The sequence below is a fragment of the Paramisgurnus dabryanus genome, chromosome 12 (assembly GCF_030506205.2).
Source record: "Paramisgurnus dabryanus chromosome 12, PD_genome_1.1, whole genome shotgun sequence".
In the NCBI taxonomy this organism is placed as follows: Eukaryota; Metazoa; Chordata; class Actinopteri; order Cypriniformes; family Cobitidae; genus Paramisgurnus; species Paramisgurnus dabryanus.
Window position 1 is genome coordinate 875,243 of NC_133348.1, and position 20,006 is coordinate 895,248.

Consider the following 20,006-nt stretch of genomic DNA (forward strand, 5'->3'; position numbering starts at 1 on the left):
TAATATAAATAATAATAAAATTAAAGACACAGAAAGTGGTACCTGCAGTGAATTGAGGATTGCAAACACCACATGAATGCCAAAATTACGTGACACCATGGTTCCAATGCCAAATCCCCATGTTAGACCAAAGATTGGAGCCAGAATCGTCACACATCGGGCAATGACCACAAGAGTATTACTTTCATCTGATTGGGCACCAACTCCTCTCCTTAATATCTTACACACAACCATAATCAAAACTAACAGGTTAAAGGCAACAATGGTCAGAGCTGGAATCACAAATGCCAGCAGGGCCTTAGATTCAAACCAGTTCAGCCAACATGCATTTTCTTTTGAAATATAGTTTTTAGGTCCAGCTGTGGATGCGACAGTAATAGCGGCTATGAGCAAAGGTGCACAATAACCAACAGTGAACGCAATGACCATCATTTTAGCCCTTGTCATCAGAGAAAAGACCATGACAGTTAGGTAAAGGAGCAAAAGTGCTGAAATGAACATCCAGAAAAAAACAGCCAGGTAAAAAAAGTGCATGAAGAAAACCACTGGACTGCAGCGACCCACTGATGTTTGCTGATCTTGGTCTGCAATTGCAGCTCCGATGATAAAACAGATGTTTGCGATCAGCAGGGACACAGCTATGTTGACTATTGAGACATGGCGCATGTACGACGTGTCATTTCTTCGTACTGACTTCCATACGATCGCCTCAATAATGAGGCACAGAATCAAGCTGGCTAATGAAATAGCTACACCAATGTATGTTATATAGGCTAAGGCAGGGTTATCAATTGCAAACGGTGACATCAGGATTGAAAAAGAGGTTGTGTGGTCGCATTCACATGTAACTGTTTCATTCCATAAGAACTTGACTTTACATCCATTGGAATCCCATCGATCCAGAGAAAAGTTCCAAAAGACACACTGAGGATTTTTTAATGATGTATTTGTGATGTCGAAAGCAAATGAAATGTTGTTAATCGTTTTATCAACCTTAACAACAACCACGTCTCCATTGATGCTGTTTTCTGATGTCTTGCTGTCATTATTAGAAGTTTTACGAGTTGGTAAAACGTTGTCAAGTTTTGTGAAGATAATAAGAGTTATGTAGGTTGATTCAGGAACGTTTGGTATCACAATCTGTGTAGTTGAGTTGGGCAGTTGGGAAATTGCATTGAATGAGTTCTGAATTTGAATTCTATTCAACTGAATGGAGGATTGAGTTAATGTAAAATTCACAGCTGACAGTCGATCACTTATATTCTCAATAGCTTGCAGAAGTTTAATGCTGCTGGTGTTTCCTGACATGGTGTTATTGTTCAAATCTTTCCAAGTATTGCTGGAATTATCTGACACAATGATGTCCACTGTTTTTAGGAAACTCTAAAAAAAATGGAATAAAAATGTATTAAATTTTATACATAATAAAATTACACAACAAACAAGCATATAACAGACCCTCAAATACAAATTGCAGTCAATTTTTTATGACATGGATTTATATTAATCTATATTAAATCTCACATATTTACACATTTGTATCCATTTATAATTGAACTATTGTTAGAAAGGGCTGGATGAATGAATACAGTGTGGATACCTGTCTATTATAGGCAGATATATAAACAATGTCCACGTCAAGTATATAGACAAAATAGTATTGAAATATTGGCCTGCAAACTTAATTTTTAGCAAGTGTTACAACTAACCCCCTGCCTGTTCAAATTAACCCCTCCTATATGGGGTAAGTTGTAACGTTTACACTTCTGTCACGTTTGGTGTAATTGTCCAAGAATGGTAAGTACTAGAAACAAACTTCAAATGTTCATTTGTAGCAGAGATGTGTGTGTTGCTTGTGTAAAATATAATTAATCAAACTCAAATATTTTTGAATGATTTAGCTCAACCCAAAAAGCTTTAGGCTGTGCCCCGCTCTCCCCTACTATTTGTATTTTTGCAAAGAATTGGTCAGGGATCTGAATACTTAAATTAGACAGACAGACATACAGCTAGTTTACCTCCATTACAGGTTTATTGATGGTAATGCTTTTTGACAAATCAGCAATTTTAAAAAGGATATCAACAATTGTTTGGACAGTTGCAGCAGACTGTGTTATATTAGCATCATTCTGCTCCGCAGCGTTACTGAGGTTTGCCATGAACTCTGGGATGTCACCTACAACCAAGACCTAGATTACAAAGATCAATAAATCAAATATCAGACACATTTCAAATCCATAACTTTGTTTTAATAACAGATAAATGATCAATTATAGATTACCTGCGCTTTGCTCTCAAGATCTTTGATCACTTTGAGTACACAGTTGTTCTGTATTGGTTTCCATTGTTTTGAATCACATATATATGTTATGCTGCCTTCACTTCCAATGTCACAGGGTCCTTCAGTCTTGTTATTTGTTTTTCCAAATCCAAGTTTGTTATCTTTACATTGAAAATCTGTAGATGGCAAGTGTTTGATTGTCACAAATAATCCAAACCTCATATTTCAAAAGAAAACTTGCTGTGGCAGAATGTAGAGAATGAGAAACTCAAGACTTACCTTCTATGCTTGTCTTTACGGTGACACTTCTCATGCTATAACTGTATTTATAAAGTGGCTGTAAACCCTTGAGTCGACATGTAAAGATTTCATCCTTACAATTATCCGTTTGAATTTTATGGTCTACTGTGATACAATCTGACCCTGATTAAAAACAGTCAACACATTTATTGAAATTTGCACTTGTAAATTAGCCTATGGCTGACTCTGGTACAATGCATCAAATGGTAACATTTATGTTGGAAATTGTCCATTGTCCTTAATAAAACAAATTTAAAAAAATTAAGCACATGGTGATTATAGGGGCTGTTCACATGTTGTGCCTAAATACGTGTGGAAAATGTTAGTCGTGCCACTTTCTCCTTCTTTCCAAAGCGCTCGGGCAGTTGTGCTCCTGAGGCGTCTGTCGTTGGACAGCAATTATGAGCTGCTCCTCCATTTTTCTGCTGAGGTTTCAAAGTAATGGAAAAGGTGAGGAAGCTGATTGGTTGGTTCATGTCACATGACCTGCGGTGCATTTGCGGCATTTTGAAAAATGGAGATGTTTTTGAACTTCCATTATGAGCGTGCATAACACGTGCCTACATTTTAAATAACGATCTTTAAGATGTGACATGTGAATGGCCCCTTAAAGTGTTATCACATTATAAATAATAACTGCTTAAATACTATTATATTTATAAAAATGCATTTCTATATGTATAACCTGATTGTTGCACGATGTCATTCAGGACCCATTCAACACTGTAGCCTCCATTAACACAGCATTTGAGCTGAACAGTTCTGTCTTCACAGGGAAAAACTCGCTCATTATTTTCCACAGAGATACTGGGTTGTTGTTCGATAACAATATTCTGCCACTGGATGAAAGGTACTGAATTAGCTTGTATGATACAGGAATATCTGCCTAAGTGGAAAATAAGAGCAGATTGTCAATATTTGTTGCATAAAGCAAACTTTTATATGCCTTAGTTTGGTTTGCTGTATGATTTACGCTGAACTGTAATAGCTAAAGAGTACTTTACTGAGACTGTCTTAAAAACATAATCACCTCATAGTTCATTTTACCAGCAGCTTATTATGACTTACAGTTACGTGTTAGGAAAAACGCCCTCTAGTGGCAAGCAGCTTTTTAATTCCCTGCATAAACTGACCAATAAACAACAGTATAAAAGTATTACTCATATTTTTATTTATTTATGATGTATTTTATTATATGGATTAAAAACATTAATCAAAGTTGTCTTAAGACAAGAACAGGTATTGGGTGTGGGTTTTAAGACAATTTTTAGGAAAGGTTTTGTTTCAAATGTTGACTAGTGTAGATGTTTTCAAATAAAAGCTTTTGCTTTTATACAGTAAGCTATCAGTCATTTTGTTATGCACTGTAAGACATCAAAGCACACACAAAAAAAATGGTACTCACCACTGTCACTGTAAGTAGCGCTGTTTACAATGAGAGTTCTATTATTGTTTGTAATGGTGTATTTTGTGCTGTCTGGATCTTTCTCATTTACTTTCCACATTATCGGTCCATCAACAGACTGTGGACAGTTCAGCATCACGCTTTCATGAGGATATATTTTATCTGTTCTACTGGACAGCATCTTTTCTTCTAAAAGTTAATACCATGAAGCTGATATTAACATACATGTTAGGAGCTACACCTGCTAATACTGTAAATATGGCAGGACTAATAAAAATTTGTATTTGGATTAAACATACACAACTCTTACCAGATACAGCAAAAGCATTCTCAGATCTCAAAGGGATTCCTGCTTGTAAGAGAGCACCAAAAACCTGTGTGTTTGCTGATTTAAAATCAATACTATTACTGGTTGCAGATATTATGTAGTCTGCTATAATGCTACCAGGCCTATGGAGTGAAACACACAAAGAGAGTTTAACACAAAGGGATAAAAACTACAATTTAACAGACACTTTAACATTTAATTGTAAGCATACCTGAAACCAGTGACTTTTACTGAATCTTTAATGTAGTTAGACAGATTGTCTTGGTATTTTTGGTTGATCTATTAAAACACATTCACACAATGTACTCCAGAATGGGTATTATACCACAATTGAAATTAATAAAAAATCTAATTCAAGTTGTTTTTTCTAGCTTTTAAACAAAGTCAAATTAACAAACAATGTTAAATGTTAAACAAACAAATGAACACTACACAGAATCTATTTTATTTATGAAATACTTACTGTGCTCTCAATGCTTTTTTTATAAAATTTGTAGTTATCAGTGTTGGTTTGAGTTAGACTGAAATCAAAAATCTTATTTATCGTAATTTCCATTCCAATAACTGTGAAGAAAATATTTTATCATGTTTATTGTATCAGCAAGTGTAAAAATATTATGAAAAAATCCACATCAAATTACTGGTTTACTAACAAATTTTATCTGTGTATGTTTTAAACTGGATAGAATGAATTGTCATTTATTTTTGGGGAAACCTGAGTAATTTGAACTATTATCAATAGGCACATACAGTATCATTTCAATTTAGAGCTAACTTATATCTTTTCTTTACTGTACATACCATTTTGTGGTGTAACTGTAGAAAAAAAGAAAATAGATATTATAATATATAAAATATATTATATTTAAAAAACAACAACAAATGAATTACAATATCTGAACTCAACATATATATTATTAGTAAATTATTTCATTAGATTTTGGAAGAATGCTATCAAGCTGATATCACAGACATTCTAATAACAATTTATGTATATAACATTTTTAAAATAATTAAAATGAATTAAAACAACCAACGTTGATTCTAATATTCAAAATCACAATTAAAAGAAAATAGGCATTTGTGACCAGTCACAGAAAGTAGGGACACAAGTCGGATCTGAGGCATTTTGAGTTATTCACAAATTCTGAAAGTGCAGTCTCTAAGCTTTCCAACGATGTGTAACACATGGAAATCTGATAAGATTTTGAGAAGTTGAGGCCAGTTGAATGTAACACATTCAAGAAAGAGAATGCTGAGAAATTTGAGAAAGAAAAAAGTTAACACTTTTCCCTTTTCCCTGCCTGGAGAGACAATAGGGCTCATTTACATCTCATTTAGCTAAGCCATACCCCCTGTAAAGCCGTTTTGAGATACAGATGTTCTATCATCATATGTAGTATTTTATGACAGAAGTCCGAATGACAACATGCAAAAATAAACAGGACTTTTACCTTTGTGGGGATCACAAGTCGAATCCAGTCTGTTTCAGATGTGTGAATCATCCAATGATTTTTGTCCACAAATGCGTATAATCCGTAAAATATAGATATATACAGTAGTCTATTGTTTACATCAGATTTCGCATGAACGTCTGGTAATACAATAAAATATACAATCTGAGGACTATTTACATCTTAACTTGAAGGATATATGAGATTACACTCCGGTAATTTACGTTCCGTTAAACACATGAACCTGCCTTCAAAGTTTGTATTTAAAATAGGGAGATAGTATAATAGATAATCTAATAACAGCACCGTCGAAAATGAGAAGACCTTTAGGGATGTAACCAATCACTCACTCGTTCCTCCATCAGCCAATGACTTCATGGAAAATATTGATAGACAAAACATGTAGCCAATTATATAACGAATTCAACGATCTCTGTGTAACTTATGTGTGTTTGACTTCATGCTGCGCTACAAGAACTGACAGACAGATGACGTCAAAGTACCGCGAGAGCGAGTCGAAATTAAACTACTCCGTAAGATTTCTTAAAGAGCTCTTGCAGTACTTTGACCACAGTCACGTGACTTCACACTCGAGCCCGGAAGAGAAGATAATGCTGAATAAAGTCATAATTCTTGCTATTTTTGGACCAAACTGTATTTTCGATGCTTCAACACATTGAAACTGACCCACTGATGTCACATGGACTACTTTGATGATGTTTTTATTACCTTTCTGGACATGGAAACCGTACATAGATTTTCAATGAAGGGGACAGAAAGCTCCCGGCTAAATCTAACGTTAAAACATCTTAAACTGTGTTCCGAAGATGAACGGAGGTCTTTCGAGTTTAGAACGACATAAGGGTAAGTCATTAATTACATTATTTTCATTTTTGGGCGAACTATCCTTATTTAGTAGTCACGCTGTTCCCATTGGGGGCGGGGGCAAAAACACAAGCCGCTTAGACTGTATGTAAATATACACACAGACAATGACGCTGCCCGCTAGAATCTCCGGAAAAACAAGCCGATTTCAACCTCAAAATGTACGCTTTTAAATTTACAAAAACTGCTATCTCAAACATGGAGAGGCTTCTTCGTGATCTCAACTAAAAGATTCTGCAATAAAACGAAAATCAAAAATTTTGAAAAAAAAAAATTGTTTTTTATTTTCTCGAAACTTGTGCTGCCGACTTGTGTCACTGGTTTCCGTGACGGGTCACATTTACATTCTTCTTTCTGCTTAAGATTTTCTACATTCACAGACAAAAATTAGTAATAGTAGTTTGCTATCAGAAACATATAGGCATTTAAGCTCACCTGTGCATGTGTTGTTGATGCTGATGTTGAGATTTGGGAATGTTGCAGTAAATCCATCCAAACATGAGCAACTGTAACCTCCTTTTACATTTGTGCAGTGGGAGTTTGGTCCACAAATAGATGGATTCAGCTGACATTCATTCACATCTGGAAAAGAAACAATACAAAGCAAAATAAACATAATATAAAAAAATTCTAATTAATTAAACACACATAATTGTGACAATTTGACATCAAGTATCTGATAAACAATATCCAATTTATACACTTACCAGTACATGGGTTACTATTACTAACAGTTTCATTCATGTTTGTAACATTATATCCTCTCAAACAAGAGCATGAGAAGCTTCCATTGTAATTCTGACAATATGAGTTTGGTCCACAAACAGAAGATGAGTTGAGACATTCATTAATATCTGAAATGAAACAATTGACAAATTTAACATTATTGATCTAAAGGTTTTTTTACAGTTTGTAACAGAGGTGTAAAGTACTTGAGTAAATGTACTTCGTTACTGTACTCAAGTATTTTTTGGGCTACTTTGTACTTGTACTGAGTATCAAAAATATAGGCAACTTTTACTCTCTACTCAATTAACATTTTTGATTGAGTATTTGTACTCTTTACTCCACTACATTTGAAATGACACTTAACGTTACTCGCTACATTGTTTATTCGTCAAATAAAAACGAGACGAAAGTGTCAGAGGGTGATGATGGATAGAATCTGTGGTCGCGAGGTTACACGGACACACAGAACTGAGGGACTTCATTTGGCTCTGCGCAGAGCAACCGTATGAAATCAAAGTACTACGAGAGCGAATCAAATGCATATGGAGAAGTCTGGTCTCGCGGTACTTTGATGTCAAACGCTGAATGGCTTGCGTTGAGCCACCGTAGCGGGACATCTGCGTGCTGCGTATGTCATAAACTGTAGAGAAAAGTTCGCGTCTGGTCTGAGAGAAGAGATAAAGAGCAAACATATGGATGCATATCACATTTGCTTCAGTCAAGGGACCCTTTGTTAAACATGTGATGCTACAATCAAAACAAAAGTGATGCGCGATTGCAGGAGGGTCATCCCGCAACTCAAAGGCAAGCACAAATGTTTATATACTCTGATGCTACTTTATCAGCTAACCTGAGCTGGTACATAACTTGATATAACTTACTATATAAGCCAAAATAAACCAGCGAGGTCCTGTACTGATTGCCCGAGTAACTTAAGTACATTATAAGATTGATAATAAGTGTACAATTTCACTGTCCTCACATTTAATCAAGTATGCTGTAATGTATTTACTGTAAAGAGGGATGCATGACTGAAGAAATGTAGTGCACTTAATGTACATAGTGGTGTTACGTACTACATGTGTTTACAATTAATCTTTCAAATGAACAACTTCACGTTTTTAATATGCATTATCATATTTCTGTTAGTGTAACTTTAGTTTACTTGAATTTTTTAAATAATGGATATATAAGTATATATATATAAGAATATTTGGTAACACTTTACAATAAGGTTCATTAGTTAACAGTAGTTAATGTATTAACCAACTTGAACAAACCATGAGAAATACATTTGTTACATTATTTATTCATCTTTGTTAATGTTAGTTAATACAAATTTAAGCTTTAATTGTTTGTTCATGTTAGTTCAGAGTGCATTAACTATATATTTTTCAGCATGGCACATTCAAGTACACAATGACACTAGACTAAAATTAAATGGGTTTAAATTAAATTTAATGTAGATTTCTAGACTAAAATCTCATGGCATTTAGTTTAATAAAATTAGACTAAAACTAAATCAATTCAGATGACAAAAATATGACTAAAACTAAATTAAATTTTAGTCAAAAGACTATGACTATGTTTAATCTGTGTTTGTTCTGCCAGGTCAAAATTTTGAGGTGTTTGATTTCTTTTCTATATTAGGAAATAAAACCTCATAAATAAACTTTCTTAGTTTTCACTGCCCAGACCTACAATGTCTCTTTGTGTTGAGGACTAGTGCATCTTTGAGCCAACATTCAGTACGAGTAAAAATACTTGAGTACTTTTAAATTGGGTTACTTTAATACTTTTACTCAAGTCGTATTTAAATTGGTGACTTGTAATTTGTAGTGGAGTAATTTTTACAGTAAGGAATTTGTACTTTTACTCAAGTATGGCTTTCAGCTACTCTTTACACCTCTGGTTTGTAAACAATAACACAGAATATTCTTAGTCTTTCTACTTTAGCATCAACAATTGCAGCACGAAATTAGGAAGTACAAATAGAAATTAAAGGTTCAGAACCTCCATTGTCAGTCATACACAGCCCCGCCGCTCCCATAACGCGCATCACGCGCTGTGCGTAGGGCACCAGGTGCTGAGAGGGCACCAAAACAATAGCCTAATGAAAAAAAATTATAATGCTGATAGAATTTCATTAGTCTATAGAAATATTATTAGGCACTTTTTATCCATGTAAATGTTACAGAAAAGGGGGGACGAGATAATTTAATTGCGCTAGTATAGAAAGTATGCCCCCCAGCCTTTGATGGTCCGTGTCGGTTTATCGCGCGGGCGCCTGACGAAGTTTGACAGAGGCCGTTTCTCAATCTGAAGGCTGCAGCCTCCAGAGGTCGCATTTCTAGGCTGCATACATCATCAAAACGTTCTTATTTCGTAATATTAACGATTATGAAGTTGACTATTATTCTTAGTTAATCGTAAATTGTTTTGATATGCTTATGACTTGCTAATGTAATGTTCAGTTAACTAAAATAAACCAGGCTTGATGACGTATGCAGCCTGCATATGCGACCTCGCGCAGGCTGCAGCTTTCGGATTGAGAAACGGCCAGTCACTGAAAAAAATGGACTTGATGGGTCTTTGAATTTAAATAAAATAAACATGTATATGCAACACAACATATTTATATTCCTTGTGTAAACATAATTTAATTGATTAGGATGAAAATGTTTTGTTTGAATGTAAAATGAACACATTATTCTCACATTGATTAAAATTGATTGAATTGAATACTTAAAGCAATAAAATTGAGTTTGCACACAAAATGGCACCTCCTGAGCAGAAGGTGGCAGTAACGCTCAATAAAAAGGACGTCAATCGCCATAAAAGAAGAATAAACATCGTTTGTTTTGGGCGCCAAAATGAAGACTCAGCAGCAGTCAGTCAGAAGAACTCTCTCAGACGTACACCACATTATTAAAGTAAGTTCTATTATTTATTTATGTTCACTTTATACGTGATACATCTTCACTAGATAGACAGTTTTTTTACAATATGTAGCCATTGCAATGACTTGTAGTAAAAATGAGTTTGGAGGATGTTGGTGGAGTAAGTTAACGTTTCAGTCAGTCAGTCAGTCAGTAAGTGTAAGGCTCATAAAGAAAAACAGCGTTTTAAAAATGTCAGCTGTATAACGTTATTTCACGTTTGGTAGTTTTATCCGAGTTGAAAACTGTCAGATTTGAGTTGACTTTTGAGGCACTTTTTACTCAGTTGTTCTATGGAAACGGTTCAGGAAAAATAAAACCCTAACCAAACGTTATTCTGTCCAGAGTAACGTTATCCATGTAAGTAATTTACCAGATGATATCAATTGACTACATTAATAGCCTAATGACATTGCGTATGAAACAAACTGTCTGCTTAATCAGATGAACAGACCCGCGTCAGTTATTCGTGACTTCACTACGCCACGAGCAACACTTGATTCTATTAGAAAAAGCTTTTTTTTAAATGCCTCGCGTGACGTCTGGTATATTAACTGAAAAAATTGCTTTGAAGTGCCACACCTTAAAGCTGACGTTTTCAGAAGAGAACCTTGTTTTAAGATCTAATTTTGTCCAAAATTGCGTCCTATGACAGATATAATACTTATTTCATTATTGCTCTGTGTATGTGTGACCTTAATCATTTGAGGTTGTGTGTTGATTTCACCTCTGAATATTTCCTCTTATAGGTCCATCATCCTTGCATGCGCTACACACTCAAAAGCATTGGTAAGTAATTCCTATCACTGTTTTACTGCTGTTAGGAGCTAAATCTTATTTTTGTAACTAATATGCATGTATTATTCTTTGACTCGCAGTACTCAAATATACAATGGTTGGTTAATTTGTTTTCAGATAAATGCTGAATTTAAAAGAATCACTACTGTCTTATGTTCCTGCGTGTCACCTGGACCTCCAATCCAAAAACCTGACGAAACTCTTCTATCAGAAAGGAGGACAGCTAGCAAAAAGACTTCAAACAATGAATGATCAAATGACAGAAGTAAGTAATATAGATTCATAAAAATGTGTAAACATTGTTGGATGTACATAACATTTAGTATGTTTTAGTTACAACATCTTTTGGCACACGGGTCATTAAAACACCTGGGAAGATTTAAAGGGGTAGTTCACCCAAAAATAAAAATTCTCATCACTTACTCCCTATCATGTTGTTACAAACCTTTATAAATGTCTTTGTTCTGATGAACACTAAGGAAGATATTTTGAGGAATGTTTGTTCCCAAACCAATCATAAGCCCCATTCACTTCCATAGTGGGGAAATATAATACTATGGATGTGAATGGGGCTCATGAACAGTTTGGTTGCAAACATTCCTCAAAATAAATGTCTTCCTTCGTGTTCATCAGAACAAAGACATTTATACAGGTCTGTAACAACATGAGAGTGAGAAAATGAGAGAATTCACTTTTGCTGTGATTGTCAGGTATGGTAGCACACACTCGAAATGTGGCCTCTTTATTTAACTCATTCCAGTCTAGTAAATGCGCACACACACCTGGAGCAGTGGACAGTGCAGCTGCCTTGCTTTGTAACCCATATATTTGTAACCAATTGTAATATGCTGTGGCAATGCACATGGGTCTGTATACTTACATTTATATTTGTTTGCATTGTACTAATTTCCAATGACACTTTTATTGTAACAGTAACTTTTTTTCTGTTTCTTTAACTACATTTGTCTGTTTTGTACAGGGCATGGATGAAGTCAGCATCAGTGAGGTCATTTGAAGACACCACTGTTGGGATTTGTGCTCTCAAACAACATGCTTCTTGTGATGAAGAAGAGGATCTTTGTATAGTCCTGGAAGCCATGAAGGTGTTGCAACATCGTGCCATGTTGTTTGAGCTGATGTATGCCTTAAACCTGAGCTATCCTGATCTCTGCTTTATTTTTGAAGAAATCCAAAAGATTTTAATGGAACTGCATTGAGCGTAACTTTAACGAACCGTTTCTTTCAGTGAAAGGATCAGAAAGACTGTGCTGCTCATTTATGTTCTTTTTATTTATCTGTTTTAAGTGTTTTTTCTTATTAAAACATTAACCGTTTGCTGCTCAGAGTTGATTTTGGAAATGGTTGCTGTATTTTGTTTTTGTTGAATCTTTGATTATCAGTTTATACAAATGCTGTAGCTCTGACTTTCTGAAGGATTGATATTTTCCAGTTTGTAAATCCATTTAAAAAATAATAGTACTTACTGTTTTGCATGTCTCTTTGGAATGCAGTGTTTGTGCTTTAGCACTTCTAAATCTACTGTGATAGTAACTATTTTAAACATTTGGGTCAGTTTCACAGATGGGGCTTTTCCTAGTCCCAGACTTTTGCAATGCCTTAATTTGAAAACATATTGCACTGACATATCTTGACATATATCAGTGCCATTGTTTTGTCTCAAGATGTACTCCAGTGTTGTTTTTGTAAGGTAGGTTTGTTTGTAAACTTTTTTTGTAAAAAATATCCTAATATAACTAGGGCCTAGTCATGGATTAATCTACAACCTGTTTCAGAAATTGCCCCTTTGTATGTACTGCATGTGCTGATTGTTGTAATAGTTATTGACTGTTGTTGAATTAATGTGTAGTGATTTAAATGAATTGATGATCTGAAAGCAGTGGTTTGCCTCAATATCACTAAACTTTTGTTTAAAACTCTTTGCTTTTTATGCCAATGCAAATGTATTTTGTATTTAAAAAAGAAATAAATAACATTTGGATAATTATGGATGATTATTCTGGTTCCAGAAACATAATGAAATTGCTTTAGATTTACATAATCCCATAATATAAGCATTAAAAAAGCATGTTGGAATTACAGATGAAAATCTAGTCCCCTTACATAATAAAATTACTTAAACATTACAAAATAAATGTGTTATAGTAAAGAGAAATAGCACTTTGAGTCAACATATTTATATTAGACTACTTGAAACAATTAAAATGTTTTGGTCTGACACATAAAAATTAAATGAGGAAAATTATGTTGGTTTAACACAATCGGATTATGTGGGACCGATGTACACATTAAAATTACGTAAATTGAAAGGATTTTTTTTTTCAGTGTAGGCAACTTTTGGAAATGGCCCGAAAAGACAGCAGGGGTCAGGATCGGAAAAAAGAAAAAAGATGAAACTGCGGGATGATGCCCGTGCATCACTTGCAGGTAAGTCCATCATGTTTAATTCCTAAATAAGGGAAATGTGCATGGCTGCAGCTGCTGCTAATCGTAATGCGCCTCGATCTTGCGGTGCTGATATTAATGTTAGCAAACTATGTTGTTTTAAGTTATAACTTCAGTGCAAGCTAAATTGAGATTTTACTGTAAAACATTTCCTATGCATTTTACAAATAACTGACGGCAGCTGTTACTTTCTTTATTACGTTTTTTTAGATATTGAGCAGTTAGTTTATTTTGTGGTTTATTTTGACGTGACGGTGGTTAAAACTTAGTTAATGTTAGCAGTCAGTGCACATGGTAGGCTAACAATTCCTGACTGTTAAATATATATAAATATAAAATGTCATGATATGAAGCAAACATTACTGTGACACTTAGTTCTCTAAATCTTTGTAATATTTAAGAATTTTAAGTATTCTTGTTATTGATGTTTATTTAATGTAATTTATTTAAAGTGACATTGCACTTGGGAAAAACATGTCTGGATTATTTTGACAATTTAAGTTTGGTATTTGTTCTATTTTGCTATTCTATAAAAGTTTGCACTTTCAAATGTGTGTGTTGACTAAAGCTGTGAAGATTTTATTTTCTGCTATTAAGTTATATGTTTGGTAATAAAAAGTTAAACTGGCAAAAACAAACAAAAAATTTCTCAGGGTCGGGGGCATTATAAAGGAATTATGCTTAGGGCACCAAAATGGCTAGCAGCGGCACTGGTCATACAAAAAATAAAAAAATATCTTTGTCATTAATGATTGACAGACATTACACAGAAGTGAAGCAAACACACCTGTGCATGTGTTGTTGATGCGGATAGTGAGATTTGGGAATGTTCCAATAAATCCATGCAAACATGAGCAATTGTAACCTCCATTTACATTTGTGCAGTTGGAGTTTGGACCACATACAGATGGATTCATCTGACATTCATCAACATCTGGAAAATAAACAACACAAAGCAAAATTAACAATTTTGGTCCATCTACCCCCCCTTACCTTCGCTTGCTTATAGAGCCTTATGTACCCTCTCGATCACTGCGCTCTGCCACCGAGCGAAGACTTGTGGTACCATCTCAAAAAGGGAAGAAAACACTAACGCGTACCTTCTCAGGAACTGTCCCACAACTGTGGAATGATCTGCCGGTCGTGACACGATCAGCTGACACTGTAGCTGTCTTTAAGACTCGGCTAAAACCCCATCTTTTCCATCATTACCTAACTTCCTAATTACAGATTTACTATCTTTATTTAGTTGCCTTCTCTTTATCTCTTTCTCTATTTACCTTCCTCTTTATCTAAAAAAAAAAAAATTGGACTTGATGAGACTATTTCCAGTGCACTTATGTATTGCTGTTCTTATGTTGCCATAATTGCTTCTATTGTTTACCTCACTTGTAAGTCGCTTTGGACAAAAGCGTCTGCTAAATGACTAAATGTAAATGTAACAAAGTATAAAAAAATCCTAATTAATAAACCACCTACAATTGTGACAATTTTACATCAAATATCTAATAAACAATTTCCAATTATATATATATATATATATATATATATATATATATACACATATACATATACATACACAACTAAAATATTGGTAATTAATGATCGACAGACACTAAACCGAAGTTAAGCAAGATCTCACCTGTGCATGTGTTATTGATGCTGATGATGAGATTTGGGAATGTTGCAGTAAATCCATCCAAACATGAGCAATTATAACCTCCATTTACATTTGTGCAGTTGGAATTTGGTCCACATAGAGATGAATTCACCTGACATTCATCCACATCTAGAAAGGGAAAAACACAAATTGAATATTTAAATAAAGAAATCACGGATAATTAGCAAACTTAAGATGCTGTGGATTTTTAAAATGTGTCTTTACGGGATCTTTACAGTATGTGTATAAATGTATGCAAAGATTTCGGAAAATCATTGGCAATGTGAATAAACCAAAAATTAAACCATTCCGGACAAATCCTGGATGAATTTTCTGTGTATATTTGCTGCTTATGTTTATGATTTTTCTGTTTTTTTCTCCTGCATCTATTAATGTAAAGATGCTTTGAAACAAACAAAAGCGCTATATAAATAAAATTAAATTGAATTGTATTTTCATTAATCTAGGGTAAAAAGAGCTATAATCGTGTCAGTATGCAAATCAGTCCAAGATGACTTGTTGTCAACTTGTGAGATTATTTTGTTGTGACCCTTCTGTGCCATGTTTTCCACCAGATGAAGGTCTACTTCATTGGTTAACAGAAAACACAAAATTTACAGCTACATATACAAAACAAACTTTGTTCAGCGCATTATTAACTGTGTTTTCCTGCAGTGTATGCACAGCTCCATCTATCATTAACTCTTTCTCTGTCACCACAATAAAATGGATTTGTTAGTTTTTCTCCACAAAACAACTGAAAGATGCATACGACATTATGTACAACATAAACAATGTCATCATATGCTAATAATAGTGTTTATGTACATTCTGTACATAACTTTCTATACTGTTCAAAGAAAACACAGACATAAAGCTCAAACTTACCTGTGCATGTGTTATTGATGCTGATGGTGAGATTTGGGATTATTGCTGTAAATCCATCCAAACATGAGCAATTGTAACCTCCATTTACATTTGTGCAGTTGGAATTTGGTCCACATACAGATGAATTCAACTGACATTCATCCACATCTGGAAAACGAACAACACAAAGCAACATTAACTAAATAAAAAAAATCCTAATTAATAAAACGCCTACAATTGTGAAAATGTAGCATCAAGTATCTGATAAACAATATCCAAATATATATATCATCATGATTCAAACACTTACCAGTACATGGGTTACTATTACTAACAGTTACATTCATATTTGTAACATTATATCCTCTCAAACAAGAGCACAAGTAGCTTCCATTGTAATTCTGACAATAGGAGTTTGGTCCACAAACAGAAGATGAGTTGAGACATTCATTAATATCTGAAATTAAACAATTGACAAATTTAATGTTATTAGTCTAATGTATTTTTTCGCAGTAGTAAACAATAACACAAAATTTTCCAGTCTTTTTTACTTCAACAGCAACAAAACCAGCACTAAATTATAAAGTACAAATAAAAACATCTTGGTTTTGTCTGTTACCTCTGTTCCCTGATGGAGGGAACAAGAAGTTGTGTCAATGAAGTGACACTAGGGGTGTGACCTTGAGAGAATAATCGCTCTGATTCCCTCTGAAAAGGGGGAATCAGTTTAAGTGCTTGAGGAGCTGATCTAAGATCAGCCAATCAGCGGAAAGTCAGCGTTGTTGCAAGAGGAACACAACGTCTCATTCCCTCCATCAGGGAACGGAGGTTACAGATGTAACCAAGACGTTCCCCTTCCGTCACTCACTCGACGTTCTGTTGAGAAAGTGACACTAGGGGTCCCTATAAAAAACGCTGCAACCCTGAGCAAGTAATCACCTATCACAAAGAGAAGGCTTGCACGCAATGCATGCCAGGGAACTTTACATAGCTTAATAACCATCCATCGCACAGGTAAAGTGAGCCACACCAGAAGGACGGGAACAAAAGCTTCCACAAAAGCATGGTGTAGGATGCCGTCCCAACACTGGGAAGTCTCTGAGAGACATGCACAGAACACAACCTACCACCTGGAGGTACACTTAAAAAAAACTAATTTCAAGGACGGGGATAAACTAAGTGGAACTATCACGGGTCGCGGCGAAAGTATAACCCCGCCCAGGGAAGACCCAAGGTGTACGAAGGGAAACGGAATGGTGAAAAAATTAATTTGGCAATTTTCATTTGCCCTTTTCAGAGAAAATCAGAAAGATTTGTCTCCCAAGGTCAAACTCTAATGTCACTTCGTTGACACAATACTGCGTGAGTGAAAGAATTCAGATCTTGGTCATAAATGATTAACTGACAATACACAAAATTGAAGCAATAACTTACCTGTGCATGTGTTGTTGATGCTGAGGGTGTGATTTGGGAATGTTGCTGTAAATCCATCCAAACATGAGCAATTGTAACCTCCATTTGTATTGGTGCAGTTGGAGTTTGGTCCACATACAAATGAATTTAGCTGACATTCATCCACATCTGGAAAATGAACAACACAAAGCAAACTTAACAAAATATAAAAACCGTAATTAATAAAACGCATACAATTGTAACAATTTTACATCAAGTATATACACAGTGCACAGCATAAATGGGTACACCCCCTTTGAAAATTAAGATTTTTCTCCATCTGTTAGTAAATATGAGACCAATTTCCTTTCTTTTTTACAAAATAGTTTTATTAAACATTTATTTTTATTAAAAGAGATTTTAAAAGAGTGAAAGTCTCTGACCATCTTTAGGATAAAAAAAAAACTAATTTAAATCAAATGAGGTGTTGCAAAAATGAGTACACCCCAATAACTCACCTGTGCATGTGTTATTGATGCTGATGGTGAGATTTGGGAATGTTACTGTAAATCCTTCCAAACATGAGCAATTGTAACCTCCATTTATATTTGTGCAGTTGGAGTTTGGTCCACATACAGATGGATTCACCTGACATTCATTCATATCTGGAAAAGAAACAATACAAAGCAAAATCAACAAAATATAACAAAAAAAACTAATTAATAAAACACATACAATTGTGACAATTTTACATTAAGTATCTGATAAACAATATCCAGCTGCAGTCCACTCTTTGTGAATCTCCCGCACATTTTTGAATGAGGTTTTGTTTCACAATAATTTCCAGTGTACGGTTATCCCTATTGCTTGTACACTTTTTTACCACATCTTTTCCTTCCCTTCGCCTATCTATCAATGTGCTTGGACACAGAGCTCTGTGAACAGCCAACCTCTTTTGCAATGACCTTTTGTGTCTTGCCCTCCTTGTGATTGTGTAGCCTATACAGAAGTAGGCTAAGAGACCATTAAAAGGCCTTTACAGGTATTTTGAGTTAATTAGCTGATTAGAGTGTGGCACCAGGTGTCTTCAATATTGGACCCTTTTACAATATTCTAATTTTCTGAGATTAGCTCACAGTACACACATCTTGGTTTAGAAAGACGAGAAAGAGATGCAACGGTAAAGGTGCAAGTCTAAGAAAATAAAGAGCGACACAACCTCATTAAAACAGACTCCATGATCATCCCCTGATAGCACCATTCATATTTATAATCTCCTTATCTAAAGATCTTATATACAGGTATGTTCCCTGTTTGTTTTGTGCATATTCATACTTGTTCGTTTTGCATGCTTATGTATGCATAAATACTAAATACAGTGCATCTTCAATAGCCTACAAAATAAATAACTGATTAAAAACAAGATTCTGTCTATAAAGACTTATCTTTTGTTTTCATTAGTGCATTTTCACTTTAAAACTAACTTTAACTTCTTATATTATTAAAACTGTGGTGAGCATTTAGTTAGTGAGTGGCAATTTTCAGCAAATTGTATATTCCAAAAAAACAATATAAACCCAGATAGCAGACGGACTCGGCCCGAATGTGGCCTCATGATGGCACTGCTGGCGTGCTGCCGGCAACGGCATGCAACATGTCAGCCAAGTATGGGCCAGGTGTGGCAATGATGGCACTGGATCCATGATGGCAGATAATATTTGGGCCAGTTGTGATTGGGAGGTATGTGGCCCAGATCAGTGTAGTGATTCTGGCCCAGATCAGTCTAGTGATTGTAAGCCACATTTAAAATACTGATTTATAATAAATAATTAGAAGAATTTAAGGATTTTGAGGCTATCTTAATCTTAATGTTAATTTAACCTTTATTAAGTAAAATGTTAGTTTTGTATTAAAAGAAACTAATATATTTGGACAATAATGTTTGTCTACATTTCAATTACATAAACTTGCCTTCAGATCATGGGTCAAGATTATTTTGTTCAAATGACCCTGAACTTCCAAAAGTTTTTCTTTCTGAATTTAAAAGTTTCTATAACGTTGCTTTGAGAAGCACCATGGATCGTTTTTATTTCAACTTGCGCGATTTTCATTGTAGCAGGAGTTTATTCCTGCTGAAGATTTCTGACTTCAATGACTAAACTATCATTGTGTACAATCAGATGTTAGATACTGCAGAAATAAACGTTACTGTGCTGAAGATTTCTGACTTCAATGACTAAGTAAAACTATCATTGTGTACAATCAAATGTTAGATACTGCAGAAATAAACAAAATGTATTGTTAACCTTCGCGTTACGTTAAGGATGCGCAGTTTATTTATGAAGTGCAACAAGAACCTACACGCGGATGACATCAAAGTACTGCGAGAGCGACTCGAAAGATCATGGACAGCATTCTGATTTCAAATCACTCTCGCGGTATTTTAACGTCATCCGTTTCTCAGTTCCTGCAACTCAGCATTACGTTGAACACTTTGTCAAAAAT

The 20,006-nt window shown here is 34.8% G+C and overlaps 1 protein-coding gene and 1 long non-coding RNA gene across 2 annotated transcripts in view; one reads left to right on the top strand and one right to left on the bottom strand.

The window, feature by feature from the left end:
• Window positions 1-20,006, bottom strand: part of LOC135738171 (uncharacterized) — a 334,980-nt gene that overhangs the window by 2,710 nt on the left and 312,264 nt on the right. The window contains 18 exon segments of the mRNA XM_073811486.1: window positions 43-1,383; window positions 2,019-2,189; window positions 2,282-2,457; window positions 2,561-2,704; window positions 3,267-3,467; window positions 3,987-4,175; window positions 4,297-4,436; window positions 4,526-4,593; window positions 4,778-4,878; window positions 5,116-5,130; window positions 7,089-7,235; window positions 7,361-7,507; window positions 14,370-14,516; window positions 15,225-15,371; window positions 16,131-16,277; window positions 16,420-16,566; window positions 17,544-17,690; window positions 18,020-18,166. Of these exon segments, the coding sequence (XP_073667587.1) occupies window positions 43-1,383; window positions 2,019-2,189; window positions 2,282-2,457; window positions 2,561-2,704; window positions 3,267-3,467; window positions 3,987-4,175; window positions 4,297-4,436; window positions 4,526-4,593; window positions 4,778-4,878; window positions 5,116-5,130; window positions 7,089-7,235; window positions 7,361-7,507; window positions 14,370-14,516; window positions 15,225-15,371; window positions 16,131-16,277; window positions 16,420-16,566; window positions 17,544-17,690; window positions 18,020-18,166 (3,722 nt within the window).
• On the top strand, window positions 10,799-12,900 carry LOC135749757 (uncharacterized). Its single transcript, XR_010532470.2, has 3 exons — window positions 10,799-11,110; window positions 11,237-11,384; window positions 12,099-12,900. It is a non-coding gene; the product is annotated as an uncharacterized lncRNA (long non-coding RNA).